Genomic DNA, 15,813 nt, shown 5'->3' with positions numbered 1-15,813 from the left:
ACATTGCTCATCGTGAATTGTAGGATAAGTGTTTGACAAGATTGTTTCCAAAAAAGTAAGGTGGGAAAGGTGTTATAGGAAGTATTGCTGGAAAAAAGAGACTTGCTGTGTAAGCACTCATTAGGACAGTGCAAGGTGAAAAGCTTAGACAGCGTATCTCTTTTTTTCAGCAATACTCAAGTTCTGACCTACTAAACAACACTAATGGCAATGGAGTTGGGAGAGACACTTGAGGAAAAATGTTTCCTGGAGCCACCTCGTGCCAAAGCTGGCAAATATATTGTTACGGTTGACATAGCAAAATTGAATGGGAAGTGTTGATATCACAATTTATGATGGTGAACCTTATTTTTAAAAAAAGGTACCAAAAATCGTGACAACGGGAAGTAAAGTTTATGGATATGAAATGTAAACCTATGTATATTCTTCACATATTACAGTTATTCAGTTATTACTATAACACAAAGCACCTCGCTTCTTTTAGATGTTAGTGTGAAAGATGGATTCCATCTTACCTTTGATTTGCAGTATTTTATGACAGCCTTCTCCCAGGATGTTTCAGCTTACTGTCCTGAGCCCTCAAAGGTCTTGCTGATTTCAGCTATTCTGGTCGGTGACGAGCAGCAAGTAATCTGAAGAAGACTAGATCAAGATAACCAGGAAGAACTGTCATCATACTGAAGAGTGGAGAGTAACAAAACCACGACTGATCAGCAGCATTATTATTAATAATGCATCATGCAAACTCATTTCAGCACGTGCATTCTGGTGCTGGAAATAGTCATGTAGAAGGGACGATACCAGGTTCAGTCACAAGGTTATTTGGTTTGAACTGCAGTAATGGTGGGAATGCCACAATTAACATCAACACCCCTTAGGGAAGGGAAAGAACCAGTCAAGATTCCCAGCCTTGATCATAAAATCCGGCAGCTCCATATGGCACGTGCCAATGGATATTAGGTGAGGGTAAGATCAGGCTCACTGCGCAGACTGGAATGCTTACTTCGGAAGGTACAGGAGGGTGCCAATACCTGTAGAACTGAATCTTGGCATTAGTCAATGTCTTCAGGAATGTAGAGGTAAAAGAGTTACAAAGGACTTCACAAAACATTCATGTAAGATACTGTTAATGGCCAATGTAGGAATAGACTTTCCTCCTTTTGACAGGTTTATAGGAGATTGGGTTGTAAAATAAAGGCTTTTTATTGGGCCCTGGACCATTGTTTGACCACTGGGCAGCAGAACCAGTTAAGTATTTTACTGTCTTGCTGATGTTTACAAGGCAAACCATTGCAGCATAGACTTGGGTTGAAGACAGGGAAACAGGGTCCATGACTGAGCTTACATAGAAAATTGATGAACCTTTATGGAAGCTTTACAAAAAAATAACTTTTAGTCATTAACATAAGGTCATAGAAATGCAGTCAAAAGCTGTTACTTTGGCACTTCTTTAATCAAATACCACCATATTGATATACAAATGATGTTGATCTGAGCAGCTAATCCTTATGTAAGAAAATTAATAATCAATCTGTGTTGACTACATTAATATGTTTTGACAATGTGGTAAGTAAGGCCACACTGCTGTCCTTAGGAAGGGGTGACCACTTGCTGAGGGAGTGGGACTATGGGTGGATGGGGGTTAGTTATGCTTGGTTATGTATCATGGGCAATCATTATGGAGCTGCTTCATTGCCCTTGGAATCAGGGAGGAAGTTTCCTGAGTTTTTATTGAAGTTGATAGCAGGTTTCTCCCCCTTCATTGCTTTGCCTCTTCAGGAGTTGGTGGTGTTGAGGAAGGAGGTGCACACCCTATCTAGAAAGAGCCATCAGTCAGCCTAACAGCCCAAATCTTCATAGGTTTGCATTTTAATTTAGTAATAATATTCAGCCTAATCCATTGCCTTTCTTGAGGATATAAATCCCATTATTTCTCCCTGCTTTTCCTGGTCTACACATTGAATTTGACCAAGACAGAAGCTGGAGGAAGGGTGATGGAGCATTTGTTTTTAAGTCCTTGCCTATTGCTCCTTTGAACCAACTGCTATTTGGTTATCAAGAGTGCCCTGGTAAGGGTTATCCCTCCAATATTTCCTCCACATTGGTGGGTTAGCACCCCATATAGTGCCCCTCTGCAATGAGATCAGGCACTCATTGGGGTATGGCACTGGTTGGGAACCCACATCTGACCACTTCACTTCATGGCTGCTCTGCCCAAAGTCCTTGGCTCATCATCTGTTGATGCCTCATCCTGAGCTACTTTCCTAGCAGGTTGTTTTTGTCAGTGGTGATTTGCCATTGCCTTCCACTCTCAGGGGCTGAGTGGGGGAAAGCAGGTTGGAAGTCTACCTCAGCTGGAACAGGAATCGAACTTGTGCTTTTGGTATTATTCTGAACCACATACTTGCCATCTAGCTAACTGAGCTAACCGGGCCACCCCATGACATTGCAAATTGTGCTGTTTCCACATTTGGCCTATTGATTAAACCTCCACAACAGGAACAAAGGAATGCATCATCGGCCAGGTCGTATGTGAAAATATTATATTCTAAATTTCTCCACTCCTGAAGCTCTGGCCCAGCTGGGTTAGAATTCTACAGCCCTCTAATAGTTCACTGGATTGCCCATTGTTTGTGCATCAGCCACGGTGGTGAAAAATCCTTGGATAGCAACCAGGAGCTGCTTTATGCCTCCTGAAAATTGAAGCCAATTGTAGTTAGGGTCAGCTAACGCAGAGCAAGCTCCATGCTGCTTAACAAAAACAGAAATACCTGGAAAACCTCAGCAGGTCTGGCAGCATAGGCGGAGAAGAGCAAAGTTGACGTTTCGAGTCCCCATGAGGTTCTGTTGAAGGGTCATGAGGACTCGAAACGTCAACTTTGCTCTTCTCCGCCGATGCTGCCAGACCTGCTGAGTTTTTCCAGGTATTTCTGTTTCTGTTTTGGATTTCCAGCATCCGCAGCTTTTTGTTTTTATCTCCATGCTGCTTAGTTTCTGGTGCATTTTTCCTCTGAGCCACGTAGGGAGTCATAGCTCTCAAAACCTTTCCGGGAAGTAACAAACTAACGTACGTCTAGGGTCATTTCTGTGATTTCTGAGCAGCTTGTGTAAGAAGCTGCTGCAAGAACAAACAAATGTCACAATTTCAGAAATGTGAAGGAAGTTGGCAATTGTGATAAATGGTGACAACAGTTACACTGAAATATTCAATAATGCCATCACCCCAGCGTTGCACAATGTTTGCCCTGGACATGAGTTAAACTGCTTGTGTTGGCAAACTTCCAGCTATAAAAGGAGTCTTGTTTTCATTGTGACTGAAAGGCTGCTTTCAAGGCACTATGATCGAGGGACGACTCAACAGATTTATCAATCATAAGTAACACAAGTTATGATAACAGCTCATTTTTCATAGTGCAAATGGTTTGCAACTCAAAATGTTCTCTTTCTCAGCTGCTCTGCTCCTGTTCTCTGGAACTTTTGGTCTTGGCTCCTCTGGCTAGTCACCTCCCTTCCTGTGTTTACAAACTTCCTCTCTTTCCTGTGCCTTGCCCAACCAATGCTAAGCCCCTCCATTTTCTGTTTATTCCTCCTATTTATTATCTACTGTTTTTTTGCTCTTTAGCCATACTATATAGGTGTTCTTTGCAAAGTAGAGAGCACCTCTGTCTCTAAGTCAGCTGCTCATGCATTCAAACTCAGCTCCAAGATTTGAGCACATAATTCAGACTGGTGTTTCAGTGCAGTACCAAGTGTTGTCTTTTATTAAACTGAGGCCCCATCTGCCCTCTTTTATGCAAACATAAAATGTACCTTGTCACTTTTTGAAGATCAAGTGAGTTCACCCCCGTTCTGGCCAATATTTATCCCTCAACCAAAACTTCGAACAGATTGGCTGGTCATTTACTTCATTGCTATCTGTGGGAACTTGCTGCGTAGACATTGATTGTCACCTTTGTCTCCTTTACAATGGCGGCTGCATTGCACAAATGCTTAATTGGCTATGGAGCACTTTGGGATGTCCTGAAGATGTGGAAAGTTCTAGATAAATACACACCCTTTCATTGCTGCCCATGAGTTTCACTACAGAAATGCAATTTGTTGTTGTCTGTCCGTGTTCTTGTCAAATTTATTTTTTTTTTCATTTTATCTTTCTTTTCTCCCCATTTTCTCCCCTCATAGGCCACTCGCTGCCCGGTATCTTCCTCCATGAAGGAAGTCAAGGTGCTCTTGGCTATGAACATCTCCACAACCATCAGTGCCCCAACATGGCCAGCTGGCAGGAGGTGCTACTCAGTCAGGGTGAGCCGGGCAGTAGTGCTTTTATTTCCTCAGGATGTTATACCTCACTGACAAAACTTGCCCAACTGAGGCAAACCTTGGGCAGCGTTGAGAGGTCAGCCTCAGTAATCTTGATACTGCGAAAGGCTCTCAACCTCAACTCCATCTTCCCCTCCCCTGTAATCAAGATGGACTGAAAGAAATGCCTCATCCGCCATAATTCATGGTTATAAACAGCAGTTCTGGAGTTTGATGCTAACTTTATCTCTAGTTCAGCCAAGAGTGCAAAGTTTAAAGCAGCTGCTTCACTAACATTGAAGTACCCTGCTAACAAGGAACTTCCTGCTCACAAGTGCTTTTTGTGCACAAGATCTGATGTGACATTCATTTGTGTTGTGCTATCATCCTGTTTAATGTGACACAGCAGATTACTTCTAGTTAGGTGGGCGTCTAACCCCTGAGAAATCTACACAGATTCCGTTAACCTGATATGAAATACGCACTCTTTTCCCTTAAGGACACCACTCCACTCAGCCAAAAACCAAGGGAATTGAGGCACAGGTTGGCAAGAGTCAAATGTTAGGGACATATAGATATGCACCTAGGGTACTGTGGGAGTTTTAACCAGCTGAAACCAAGCAGCTAACCAAAACAGGGCACTTGTACTCTTTCTGCTTCTTGTCTGTTTGGTCCAGCCTTCCCATCAAGGCCTTAACTTGCAGGGTTATCTGGAACTGAGTGGGGAAAGTCCCAGGCATGTAGTGACTCCATGTGCAGTTAATAAGCCAGGCTGGTTGGTCATTCATCAACAATAAGGTGGAGATTTGCCCATCTGTTGGGTTCATGTGTCGGATTGCCTTCCATATGACTGACTGCCATTGCAGATCATGGCCCAGATAGTATCCTGTTCAGAATTAATGGGGAGAAGGTCTAGCACTTCCAAAGAATATCGGAGCTTTGCCATAAGTTACATGAGTCAGGATTGCATCTAGGTTTTATCACATAATGCAGCTTAAAAAAAAAACAATGGAAATTTATTTTTAACAGAAGAAAACCTACAAAGGCTGAAATTCCAAACTGTATTAGGCTTTATCATCTTGGTTTTTCCTCCATTATAAAGTTAAATGCTGCCTTTGACACATGTCATAGTTTGATGTTCTTGTCACACCTGGTTTTGCGCCTAGTAATGCTGATCTTCTCGTCCTACTGTTTAGTGGGAACGCAGGCAGGACATTGACTGACATACTTAAATACACCAGAGACCTTTCACCTTTGCCCCCACCACCATGTCAGTGTTTACTTCATGTGTTCTTTTTTGTTTGCTCTCAGTTGGGCCTTGTCGCTTCAGAGGCTAAAATAGAATTCAGTCTATTTCAATGTATTTGATTTTTAATTTATTTTGTGCAGCAGGCGTGCGGTATGGCCAGCAAGGGACCAGCGAAGTCTCCTCTTCCACAGCAATCAGCCACCATGGTAACAGTGCCATGGTGACAAGCCAAACAGTTTTACAGCAAGTCTCGCCAGCAAACCTGGACCCAAGCCACAGTCTGCTGTCACCTGATGGCAAGATGGTGAGTACACCTGCACCATTGTAACTGTAATGCTGATAAGATAAGAGTCTGAGAAGGCAAAACAAACAAGTCTCTTTTTAATGGCGGACAGGCTCATGCAAAACAATGAGAGCTTTGTAGGAAATGAAGGTCTGGAATCCAAAATAAGTTAGGACTGAAAGGCAGTGCTGTAACTCTTAGCCTGCACAGCACTAAAGGTGCAGGTTCTGTACTCAACCAATAAAGCTGACAAAGGAACCTTTTCAATTTATTGATTAAATGCGTTGTAAAGTTGTGTTCTGGGCATGACACTATTCTTTATCACTGGCAACAATCACATTGATAATAAGCTCATTTGTTTTATTTTTTGCTCAGTTTTTTTTGACATCCCCTGGCTGGCATTGCCTACATACCAGTCACTGCACTCCAAAGCTAATTCACTGTATGTGAACTCAAGAAATCGGAGCAGGAGTAGACCATATGGCCTGTCGAGCCTGTTCCACCATTCAATACGATCATGGCTGATCTTGGGCTTCAACTCCACTTCCCTGCCTGTTCCCATATCCCTCGATTCCCTGAGAGGCCAAAAATCTGTCTATCCCAGTCTTAACTGTAATCAACGATGGAGCATCCACAACTCTCTGGGGTAGAGAATTCCAAAGATTCACAACCCTTTGAGTGAAGTAATTTCCCTTCGTTTCAGTCCTAAATGATAGCCCCCTTAAAGTGAGACTGTGCCTCCATATCTTAGATTCCCCTACCAGCAGAAACAAACTCTCAGTGTCTACCCTATCAAACCCCTTCAGAATCTTATACATTTCAACGAGATCATCTGTCATTCTTCTGAACTCCAAAGAAAATAGACCCAATTTCCTCACCTTCCCCACGACAGACGTCAAGATAAGTGGCTTATAATTCCCCGTTTTCTGCCTTCCTCCCAAGGGGCTATATTTGCTACTTTCCAGGCTGATGGAAACTTTCCAGAACCTAGTGAATTTTGGAAAATTAGCACCAACACATCTATTATCTCATAAGCCACCTTTTTTAAGATCCTGGGATGAAGTCCATCTGCGCCCAAAGACTTGTCAGTCCGTAGCTCCATCAGTTTGCTCAGTACTGCTTACCTAGTGATTGTAATTTTACCAAGTTCCTTTCTCCCTTCCACCTCCTGATTTACAGCTTTTACTGGAATTTTTTTTTTGTATCTTCTATGGCGAAGATAGAAACAAAATATTTGTTCATTTCGTCCACCATTTCTTTATAATCTACTATTAGCTCCCGATTGTCACTCTCACAACCAACACTCACTTAATTTACTCTTTTCCTGTTTAAATACCTGCAGAAACTCTTGCTAGGCATTTTTACGTTTCTAGCTAGCTTCCTCTCATACTCTTAATTTCTTTCTCCTGATTAACCTGATTTATGCCCACTCTCTGCTTCCTATCTGTTAACCAATCCTCTATATTACCTCCAGCTCCAGGCACACTTAGCTCGCCTATTAACCTTTTGTGTGACACCTTATCAAGAACTTTTCAGAAATCCAGATATACTATATCTACTGGTTCCCTTTTATCTATAAAGAGTTACATCCTCAAAAAACTGCACTAAATTTGTTAAACAGGATTTCCCTTTAGTAAAACCATGTTGACTTGTTCTAATCACGCCATGCTAAGTGCATTGTTAACATTTCCTTAATAATAGATTCTAGCATTTTCCCAACAATTGGTGTTATGCTAACTAGCCTGTAGTTCTAAAAGCAAAGAACTGCGGATGCTGGAAATCAAAAACAAAAACAGAAACAGAAATACCTGGAAAAACTCAGCAGGTCTGGCAGCATCGGCGGAGAAGAGCACAGTTGACGTTTCGAGTCCCATTTGGGTCATGAGGACTTGAAACGTCAACTGTGCTCTTCTCCACCGATGCTGCCAGACCTGCTGAGTTTTTCCAGATATTTCTGTTTCTAGCCTGTAGTTCCCTGTTTTCTCTCTCCCTCCTTTCTTAAAAAGCGGAGTAACATTTACCAACTTCCAATCTGATGGGACCGTTCCCAAATCCAATGAATTCTGGAAAATCATAGCCAGTGCATACACTATCTCTGCAGCTATCTCCTTTAGAACTCCAGGGTGAAGGCCATCAGGCACAGGGGATTTGTCACATTTTAGTCCCTTAAGTTTCGCCAAAACTTTTTCTCTGTTGACAATAATTTCCCTAATTTCCTCACTCCTTTTTAGCCCCTAGTTTACCGCCTATTTCTGGAGTGAAACTTGTGTCTTCTACTGTGAGGACAGACACAAAGGCCAGAATTTTCCCGGCTCCATTGGCGTCGGGCATCATGGCGGTCTTGGGGGGCTCAATATGGCAAGACGGCCAAAAATCGGTTGCATGCCGTTGTGAAACCAGTATTTGCGATCGTCCGCTCCACCCGCCACTGCACATCTGGAACCTAGAGCAGAATTTTTCGCTGAGCGGGTGGGTGCGCACCTGACCTGCTCAAGCGTAAAACAGCGCGTGATGCCTCTCGCTATTTCTAATTTCCACCCATACTGATTCTACTTCATGATCTTCTGAGGCCAGACCCCTTCTCTCATATGTCCTTATGTCATCCTTTACTATCAGGGCTACTCCTCCTCTTTTGCAATTCTGTCTGTGTTTCCTAAATGTTGTGCACCCTGGAATATTTATTGCCCAACCTTGATCACCTTGTAACCATATGTCTCTGTAATGGTGATTAGATCTAAATCATTTACCTCTTATTTGTGCCTTTAGTTCATCTATTTTATTGCAGATGTTTCATACATTCAGATAATTTCATTTTTTTGTTTCTGTTTCCTGCAATGACCTTATTCATTGATAGACATTTTTTGTTAAACTCTCCGTCCTTTCCTGTGCCATTCTGCTTGCCCTTACCCACATTGCTACATTCCTCCGATGCCTCGACCTTTCTCTTAGGATTTCTAAACCCCTCTTCACCCACTGTTCGTTTAAAGCTCAGTCCACAGCCCAAGTTATACGATTGGCCAGGACGCTGGTCCAAGCCTGGGTCAAGTGTAGCCCATCCCAACAGAACAGCTCACTCTCTCCTGAGTACCGATGCCATTGCCCTATGAATCGAAACCCCTTCTTTCCATGCCACTCTTTGAGCCATGCGTTTAATTCTCTAATCTGTTTAACCCGTGTGGCTCAGGTAACAATCCAGAAATGATTACCTTTGATAGCTTGGGGGAGGATGGTGGCATAGTGGTAATACTACTGGACTAGTAATCCAGATGTCTGGCCTAATGCTCTGGGGACATTGATTCACGGCAGTTAGGGGGATTGAAATTAAATTAATAAAATCTGGAATTATAAAGCTAGCCTCAGTAGTGGTAACCATGAAACTATCATTGATTTTTGTGAAAACCCATCTGATTCACTAATGCCCTTTAAGGAAGGAAATCTGCCGTCCTTACCAGACCCACAGAAATGTGATTGACTCTTAACTGCTCTCTGAAATGGCCTAGCAAGCCACTCAAGTTCAAGGGAATTTAGGGATGGGCAACAAATGCTGGCCTTGCCAATGAAGCCCACATCCCATGAAAGAAAGAAAATGTTCTGTGTTTTAATTTGGATCCTAACTCCTCAAATTCTCTTAGCAGAACATCATTCCTGGTTCTACTTATGTCATTGGTTCCCATGTGAACCACGACATCTAGATTGTGAAGTGCTATATGTCGCGAGAACATGATTAAGCACAAAGTAAGGACTTTTACTTTCTTTCTTCCTACCTTCCTTTCATTCTTCCTCCTTTTCTTTCTACCTCTTTTCTTCCAACCTTCCTTCCTTTCTTCCGTACTTACATCCAATCCTACAGCCTAGACTCATTGTGCAACCTTTTATTCTGTTTCTAAACAGCGGAACTCTTCACCTCTCTAAGCTTCCCTTCCTCCTCCAATCCATTGGCTTTTCAATCCATAATATCGTGCTAACCATTCTCAGCCTCTTGATTTAGCTCATTCGCTTTTCCTTACATATTTCAATCTTTCTTCTGCGATGGACGCCACACCCACATGTCATACTTGACTAAGAGGAAGGGCTAGAGACCAGTTGGGAGTTAGACAGCTGGCTTCTTGAGAGTACCAGAGAATGGTCTGAAGATCCTCTAGGGAGGAGCTAGACCTCTGTTCAATGTCTTCCATGGGAACATGGTTGGGATCAGATATTGTGCACTGAAACCTCACTATGCTGCTTCGCTGTGCCTCAAATGTATTTTCTAATAATGATTCAGGAAGTGTATGCGCAGCCATCAAAGTGCCATTTACAGGACAAACTCCTTGGGCTGAATTTTCGCTTTGGGGGGGCGGGGTGGGAAACAGGAGCTGGGACTTTTTCTGCACCCCCGGGGTGGTGGTGGGGGGTGGGGGGTTGGGGGGAGCAGTCACTGTTTGGAATTTTGGCTAGGGCACCCCCTTAACTGATAGGGAGTCAGGTTCCCCATCCAATGAAGGGCGGCGGACGGGCTCCTGAAGCTGGATGGCTAATCAGAGGCCTTCATAGGCGTATCCAGCTGCAGTAAAGGGTAAGTAACTGAGGGGCTGCTTCACCGTGAAGGTTTCTTAAGAATTTTAAAAGGCACATAAAGCAGCCAGGCCACCATCGTTGGGGCCGCGTGGGGGTATGAGGGGTTGGGGGGTGGGGAAGTGGCCTTGCTGGGCCCTGAACTCACCTTGGTCAAAATGGCTGACGCCAGGCACAGGGTCAGGAAACCAACCCGATGGCCTGTGTGGATATTTTTGGCCCCCCCCCCCACCCCCCCACCCGTCTGCCTACTCTCCCAGCCTCAGGAGGGTTGGAAAATCCTGCTTCGTGAGTGGGCGCTTCTCCCAGCTCTGCTGATGAAAGTGCCTCCTCCACCAAACAACCAGCTACCCCTCTGAGCGCTTTCCATCAAAGCTCACCTGAATGAAAGGCAAAGCATTGAGTTGGTGGGAAGTGCGGAGCTTTTCAATAGCATGCGCGCCATTCTTCAGGGAAGAAAAACAGGCCATTTTGGGGTGCAGTATATCAGGAACGACTGAGACTTGCTCGTTGCCTAGGGAATGGCCACTCAGGCAGCTGGGAGCCAGAGAAATGTTTCCTGCATGAGTTAGCACCTTCAGGAGAGAAAAGGGCAAAAAAGAACGAGACTTTCCTCCTAAAATCCCCTCAAAGACCCATTTATTCATGGAGATTGATCATGACACTTGCAACCTAAAACTTCAACCGTCAAATTAATCTACAATTCCTTTTAAAAGGGAAGTGGATACATTTTCAGTCAAAAGTGAAATGTTTAAGTGTAAATGGAAAGGCAAGGGAATGGGACTTTGTGGATAACTCTGTCAGAAAGGCCACACAGGCAGCCAAGAGCCAAATGGCTTCCTCCCTTCTACATTGTAAAATGATTATGATTCTATGAGTGTGTAAGGAGAAAAGATGGGTTAATGGGCGGGATTCTCTGGTCCCGCCAGCAGCAGGCATCATGGCGGGGCCATGACGGGAAAATTCGGAATGCGGCCAAATGCCAGTTTCCTGCTGGTTTGCAATTTTCCGCTCCATGTTCTAGGCTTAGACCTTCCAGCAAGAATCCTCCCCTCATCAGCCTTAGAACCTTGTTCCAGGACTTAATCTCATTTTATCCTTTCATCTGTACGGTGCAAATAGTTCTTGAAACAAAGGTTTTCCATTGATGGCCATTAATTGCAGTTAGATTGTAGCCGGCAACCATTTACCATTTAATGGTGATTTGCACTGTTTGCTTCTGGTATGTAACCGCTCTCAGTGAATGCAGGGCACCACTTCACCTTTCCTGTGCAGAGGAGCTGGTGAGAACTAATTAATGATTGGCATTACTCACTGGAGGAGTCACAGAGGAAAGTCATGGGGCTGAAGTGTCATTAAGGCATAGAAGGACACCATTTGGCCCATTGAGTTCATGCTGGCCCTCTATAGCGCATTCCAGTCAGTCCCATTTCTCTGCTCTGTCCCTTTAGCCCAGCAATTTTATTTCCCTTAAGTGCCCATCCAGTTGCCTTCCATTATCATCTTCACTTCCATCACCCTTGTAGACAGTGGGTTCCAGGCTATTACCACTCGCTGCCTGTCCTTGTACTATCAGCTAATGGGAACTGCTTTTCTTTTTCAACCTTGTCCAGACCTGTCGTAATCTTATAGGCCTCTGTTCATTTAAATACCCCTCAACCTCCTTTGCTCCAAGGGGAAACAACCCCACCTTCTCCAGCCTAACCTTGGAGTTAAAGCGCCCCATCCCTGGAACTATTCTGGTAAATCTCCTCTGCATCCTTTCAAGGACTCTCACATCCTTCCTAAAGCGTGGTGACCAGAACTGGATGCAATACAATAGTTGTGGCCTAACCAGAGCTTTATAAAGATTCAGGGTAACTTTCTCGCTTTTGTACTCACTAGTGTGAGGTAATGCACTTGGGGAGGGCTAACAAGGCAAGGGATTACACTATGAATGATAGGACCTTGGAAAGTACTGAAGATCAGAGGGACCTTGGTGTGCATATCCACAGATCCCTGAGGGTAGCAGGGCAGGTAGATAAGGTGGTTAAGAAGGCATATGGGATACTTGCCTTTATTAGCTGAGGCATAGAATACAAGAGCAGGGAGGTTATGCCGGAACTGTATAAAACGCTGGTTAGGCCACAACTGGAGTACTGTGTGCAGTTCTGGTTACCACATTATAGGAAGGATGTGATTGCACTGGAGAGGGTGCAGAGGAGATTTACCAGGATGCTGCCTGGGCTGGAGGGTCTGAACTATGATGAAAGATTGGATAGGCTGGGGTTGTTTTCCTTGGAGCAGCGAAGGTTGAGAGGGGACCTGATAGAGGTGTATAAGATTATGAGGGGCATAGATAGGGTGGATATATAGATAGGCACTTTTTCCATTAGTAGAGGGGTCAATAACCAGGGGACATAGATTTAAGGTAAGAGGTAGAAGGCGAAGAGGGGAGTTGAGGAGAAAGTTTTTCACCCAGAAGGTGGTGGGAGCCTGGAACTCACTGCCTGAAAGGGTGGTTGAGTCAGAAACTCTTATAACATTTAAGACGTATTTAGATATTCACTTGTGTTGCCATAGCCTCCAGGGCTATGGGCCAAGCGCTGGAAAATGATATTAAGGGAGTCAGATCTTTGTTGACCGGCACGGACACGATGGGCCGAATGGCCTCCTGTACTGTAAACGTCTGTGAGTCTATCTCAATTTATGAAGCCTTAAATTCTATATGCTTTGCTAACTCCTCTCAATATATCCTGCCATCTTCAAAAATCGATGCACTTGAACCCTCAGGTCCCTCTGTCTCTTTATGGTCTTTAGAACTGTGTCATTGGGCAGAATTTTTCGGCACCGTTGCCTTTGGTGGCACCGTAAGGTCCCACTGTTGGGGGGGGTAATGGAAAATACTGGCCATTAAGTCTGTATTGCCTCTCCCTATCCCTTTTGCCAAAATGCATCATCTTACAGTTCGCTGTACTAGATTCCATCTACCACTTGTCTGTCCATTCTGCTAATCTATCTATGTCCTATTGTTGTTGATTGGTATTATCCTCACTGCTTGCCACGCCTCCAGTTTGTTAGCTATCATGAGCAAATTTTGAAATTTTATTCTGTATTCCAATATCTGAGTCAAAAGCAATGATCCTATCACTGACCCTTGGGACAACACTGTCTACATTCTCCTGTCAGAAAAACAACCAATACCACAACTCGCTGTTTTCTGTCCTTAAGCCAATTTTTTATGCAAGCTGACATTGACCCTCCTATCCTATGAGCCTCAGTTTTGTTAACCAGCCTTTTATGTGGTACTTTGTCAAATGCTTTCTTAAAATCTATATAGACAACATCCACTGCCTTTCCTTTATCTGTGTGCCTTCTTTATTCTTAGTCAAATGTGATTTGCCTTTTACAAATCCATGCTTAAATGTTTGGAATGCTTGTGCTTCAGGTACAAGTTCTTTGAAACCTGGAGGCTCCTGTTAGGAGCATAAGAATTGAGGAGTACTGGAAAAGACCATTGATCGTAGTGTCCCATCTGACCAGTCCCAGTCGCTTTCCAATAGTAATCCCACCTGTGTTTGTTTTGGAGCACCGATGGGGATAATGACACTGGATTGGTGAGGTGCCATGCCTTGTTCATGACTTTAAGAGCTGCTTCAGGGTACAAATCCTTGTCATGATGGTAGCCAACCCGCTGAGTCTGTACACTTTGAAGAAAGTCACTATTGAGGCCAGGGGCAAAACCCAGAGCTTCTCCTCGCGTCCATAAAAAAGGAATTGGATAATGCAAATAATTCGTAATGCATTCGAATGTTTCCTTACTGTTTACAGACGCGATGGCCCATTTAATGATGCACTTATGTCCACTGGCTGAAAACATGCCACTATATTGGTAACTTTTGGGACAGGTTGGTGCTTTCAAACTGTATCTGAGCTGTTTTTTCTCCTTTTCTCTTTGTTTAGATCACAGCCACAGGTGGACCTCTGCCTCCAGTCAGCACGTTGACAAATATCCATAGCTTGTCACAGCCTCCACATCACAATCACCAACAAACGCAGAACCTCATCATCAACCCCCTCTCTGGAGTCATGGCGATAGCACAAAGTATGGCTTCTTTCCAACCAACCAGCTATATTGAGGGTGACATTTAGTCAGCTGCTTTTTCACTTTGCAATGAGAGTTCCATAATGTTCTGGGCACCTGGGTTAGCAGTGCTTATGTTTATTCATGATGGGTTTGCTACAGGGCAGCTGGCTTTGCTGGCAAAATAGGTACACCATGTGGTGTGGCACTGAGCCAATATAGACCAATAAGGTTCTAACGGTCGACTCCTATCTCAACTTGGCTGATTGATCTTAGCAGAATTAGAGGTGAGGGATTAGAAGCTGAGTATGAGCTCCCAGGAGGAGAGACATGCTCAGAGGGAGTTTGTGTCTCTCCCTTTTTTGCTATTATTTGTTTGCTGGGTGAGGGTGACACTGACCAGGCTGTGGCTGTTGTCCATCGTTAGTGGCCCTGCAAAGTTGGTGGGCCTTCACCTTGAACTGTAGTCTTTGCAATGGATGGTGCTGTCACAATGGTGCTCAGTAGGGTATTCCAGCAACAATAAAGGACTGACAATCTACATGCCCAAGTTGTGATGGTTTGTCACCTGGAAGGGAATATGGAGATGACGGTGTCTCCATTGTTTTGTTGCCCTTCTCAGCAGTAGAGGTCAAGCGACCAGGAGGCACTGTCGAAGTAACCTTGTACAGGGTGCAGTGCAGCAATCCATCACAGTTCATCGTGCGCCAGTGGTGGAGACAGTGGGCATTGTGTCTGCTGGCAGGCAACACAGTATTGGGCTCTTCAGTTAGATTAGCCGAACATGATTTGACTTTTACAAATCTGTGCTCAAATGTTTGGAGAGCTAGTGCTTCAGTCATGAGGTTGTTGAGACCTTGATACAGTATTGAATACAGAACTGTAGCCCTAACTCCACCCCACTGAATTTACCCTTATAATTGGTATCAGTGTCTCTGCACAGGACAGCAGAGCAATTTGGTCAGTCAGCTACTGTTCAGTGGCTACTGCTGGGAAGTCCACATGTGTGGATGTCAGCTGAGAATGAGATAAGGGTCAACTGTGGTACTTGAGTACACTACTAAGGCTCACTGCCCAGGCTCACACAAGAAATTCGGAGGACTCCCAGCACCCAAGAAATTATTTGTAATGCCAGTGTGGGATTTGCAATGCCAGTGTGGGATTTGCAATGCCAGTGTGGGATTTGCAATGCCAGTGTGGGATTTGCATGCCAGTGTGGGATTTGCAATGCCAGTGTGGGATTTGCAATGCCAGTGTGGGATTTGCAATGCCAGTGTGGGATTTGCAATGCCAGTGTGGGATTTGCATGCCAGTGTGGGATTTGCAATGCCAGTGTGGGATTTGCAATGCCAGTGTGGGATTTGCAAT

General features: G+C 44.2%; 1 protein-coding gene across 8 annotated transcripts in view; it reads left to right on the top strand.

Moving 5' to 3' along the window:
* hnf1ba (HNF1 homeobox Ba) overlaps positions 1–15,813 on the top strand; it is a 107,216-nt gene that overhangs the window by 56,991 nt on the left and 34,412 nt on the right. For 3 of the 8 annotated variants that reach the window (XM_078548046.1, XM_078548049.1, XM_078548048.1), the window contains exons 5-6: positions 5,689–5,849; positions 14,325–14,466. In XM_078548046.1, coding sequence (XP_078404172.1) covers positions 5,689–5,849; positions 14,325–14,466 — 303 coding nt within the window. Of the gene's footprint in view, positions 1–4,179; positions 4,300–5,685; positions 5,850–14,324; positions 14,467–15,813 lie in introns of all 8 variants that reach the window. The other 5 variants (XM_078548043.1, XM_078548044.1, XM_078548047.1 and 2 more) reach the window with 2 other exon arrangements.

The sequence above is a fragment of the Cetorhinus maximus genome, chromosome 9 (assembly GCF_964194155.1).
Source record: "Cetorhinus maximus chromosome 9, sCetMax3.hap1.1, whole genome shotgun sequence".
In the NCBI taxonomy this organism is placed as follows: Eukaryota; Metazoa; Chordata; class Chondrichthyes; order Lamniformes; family Cetorhinidae; genus Cetorhinus; species Cetorhinus maximus.
This window is presented reverse-complemented; position numbering and strand designations above follow the sequence as displayed.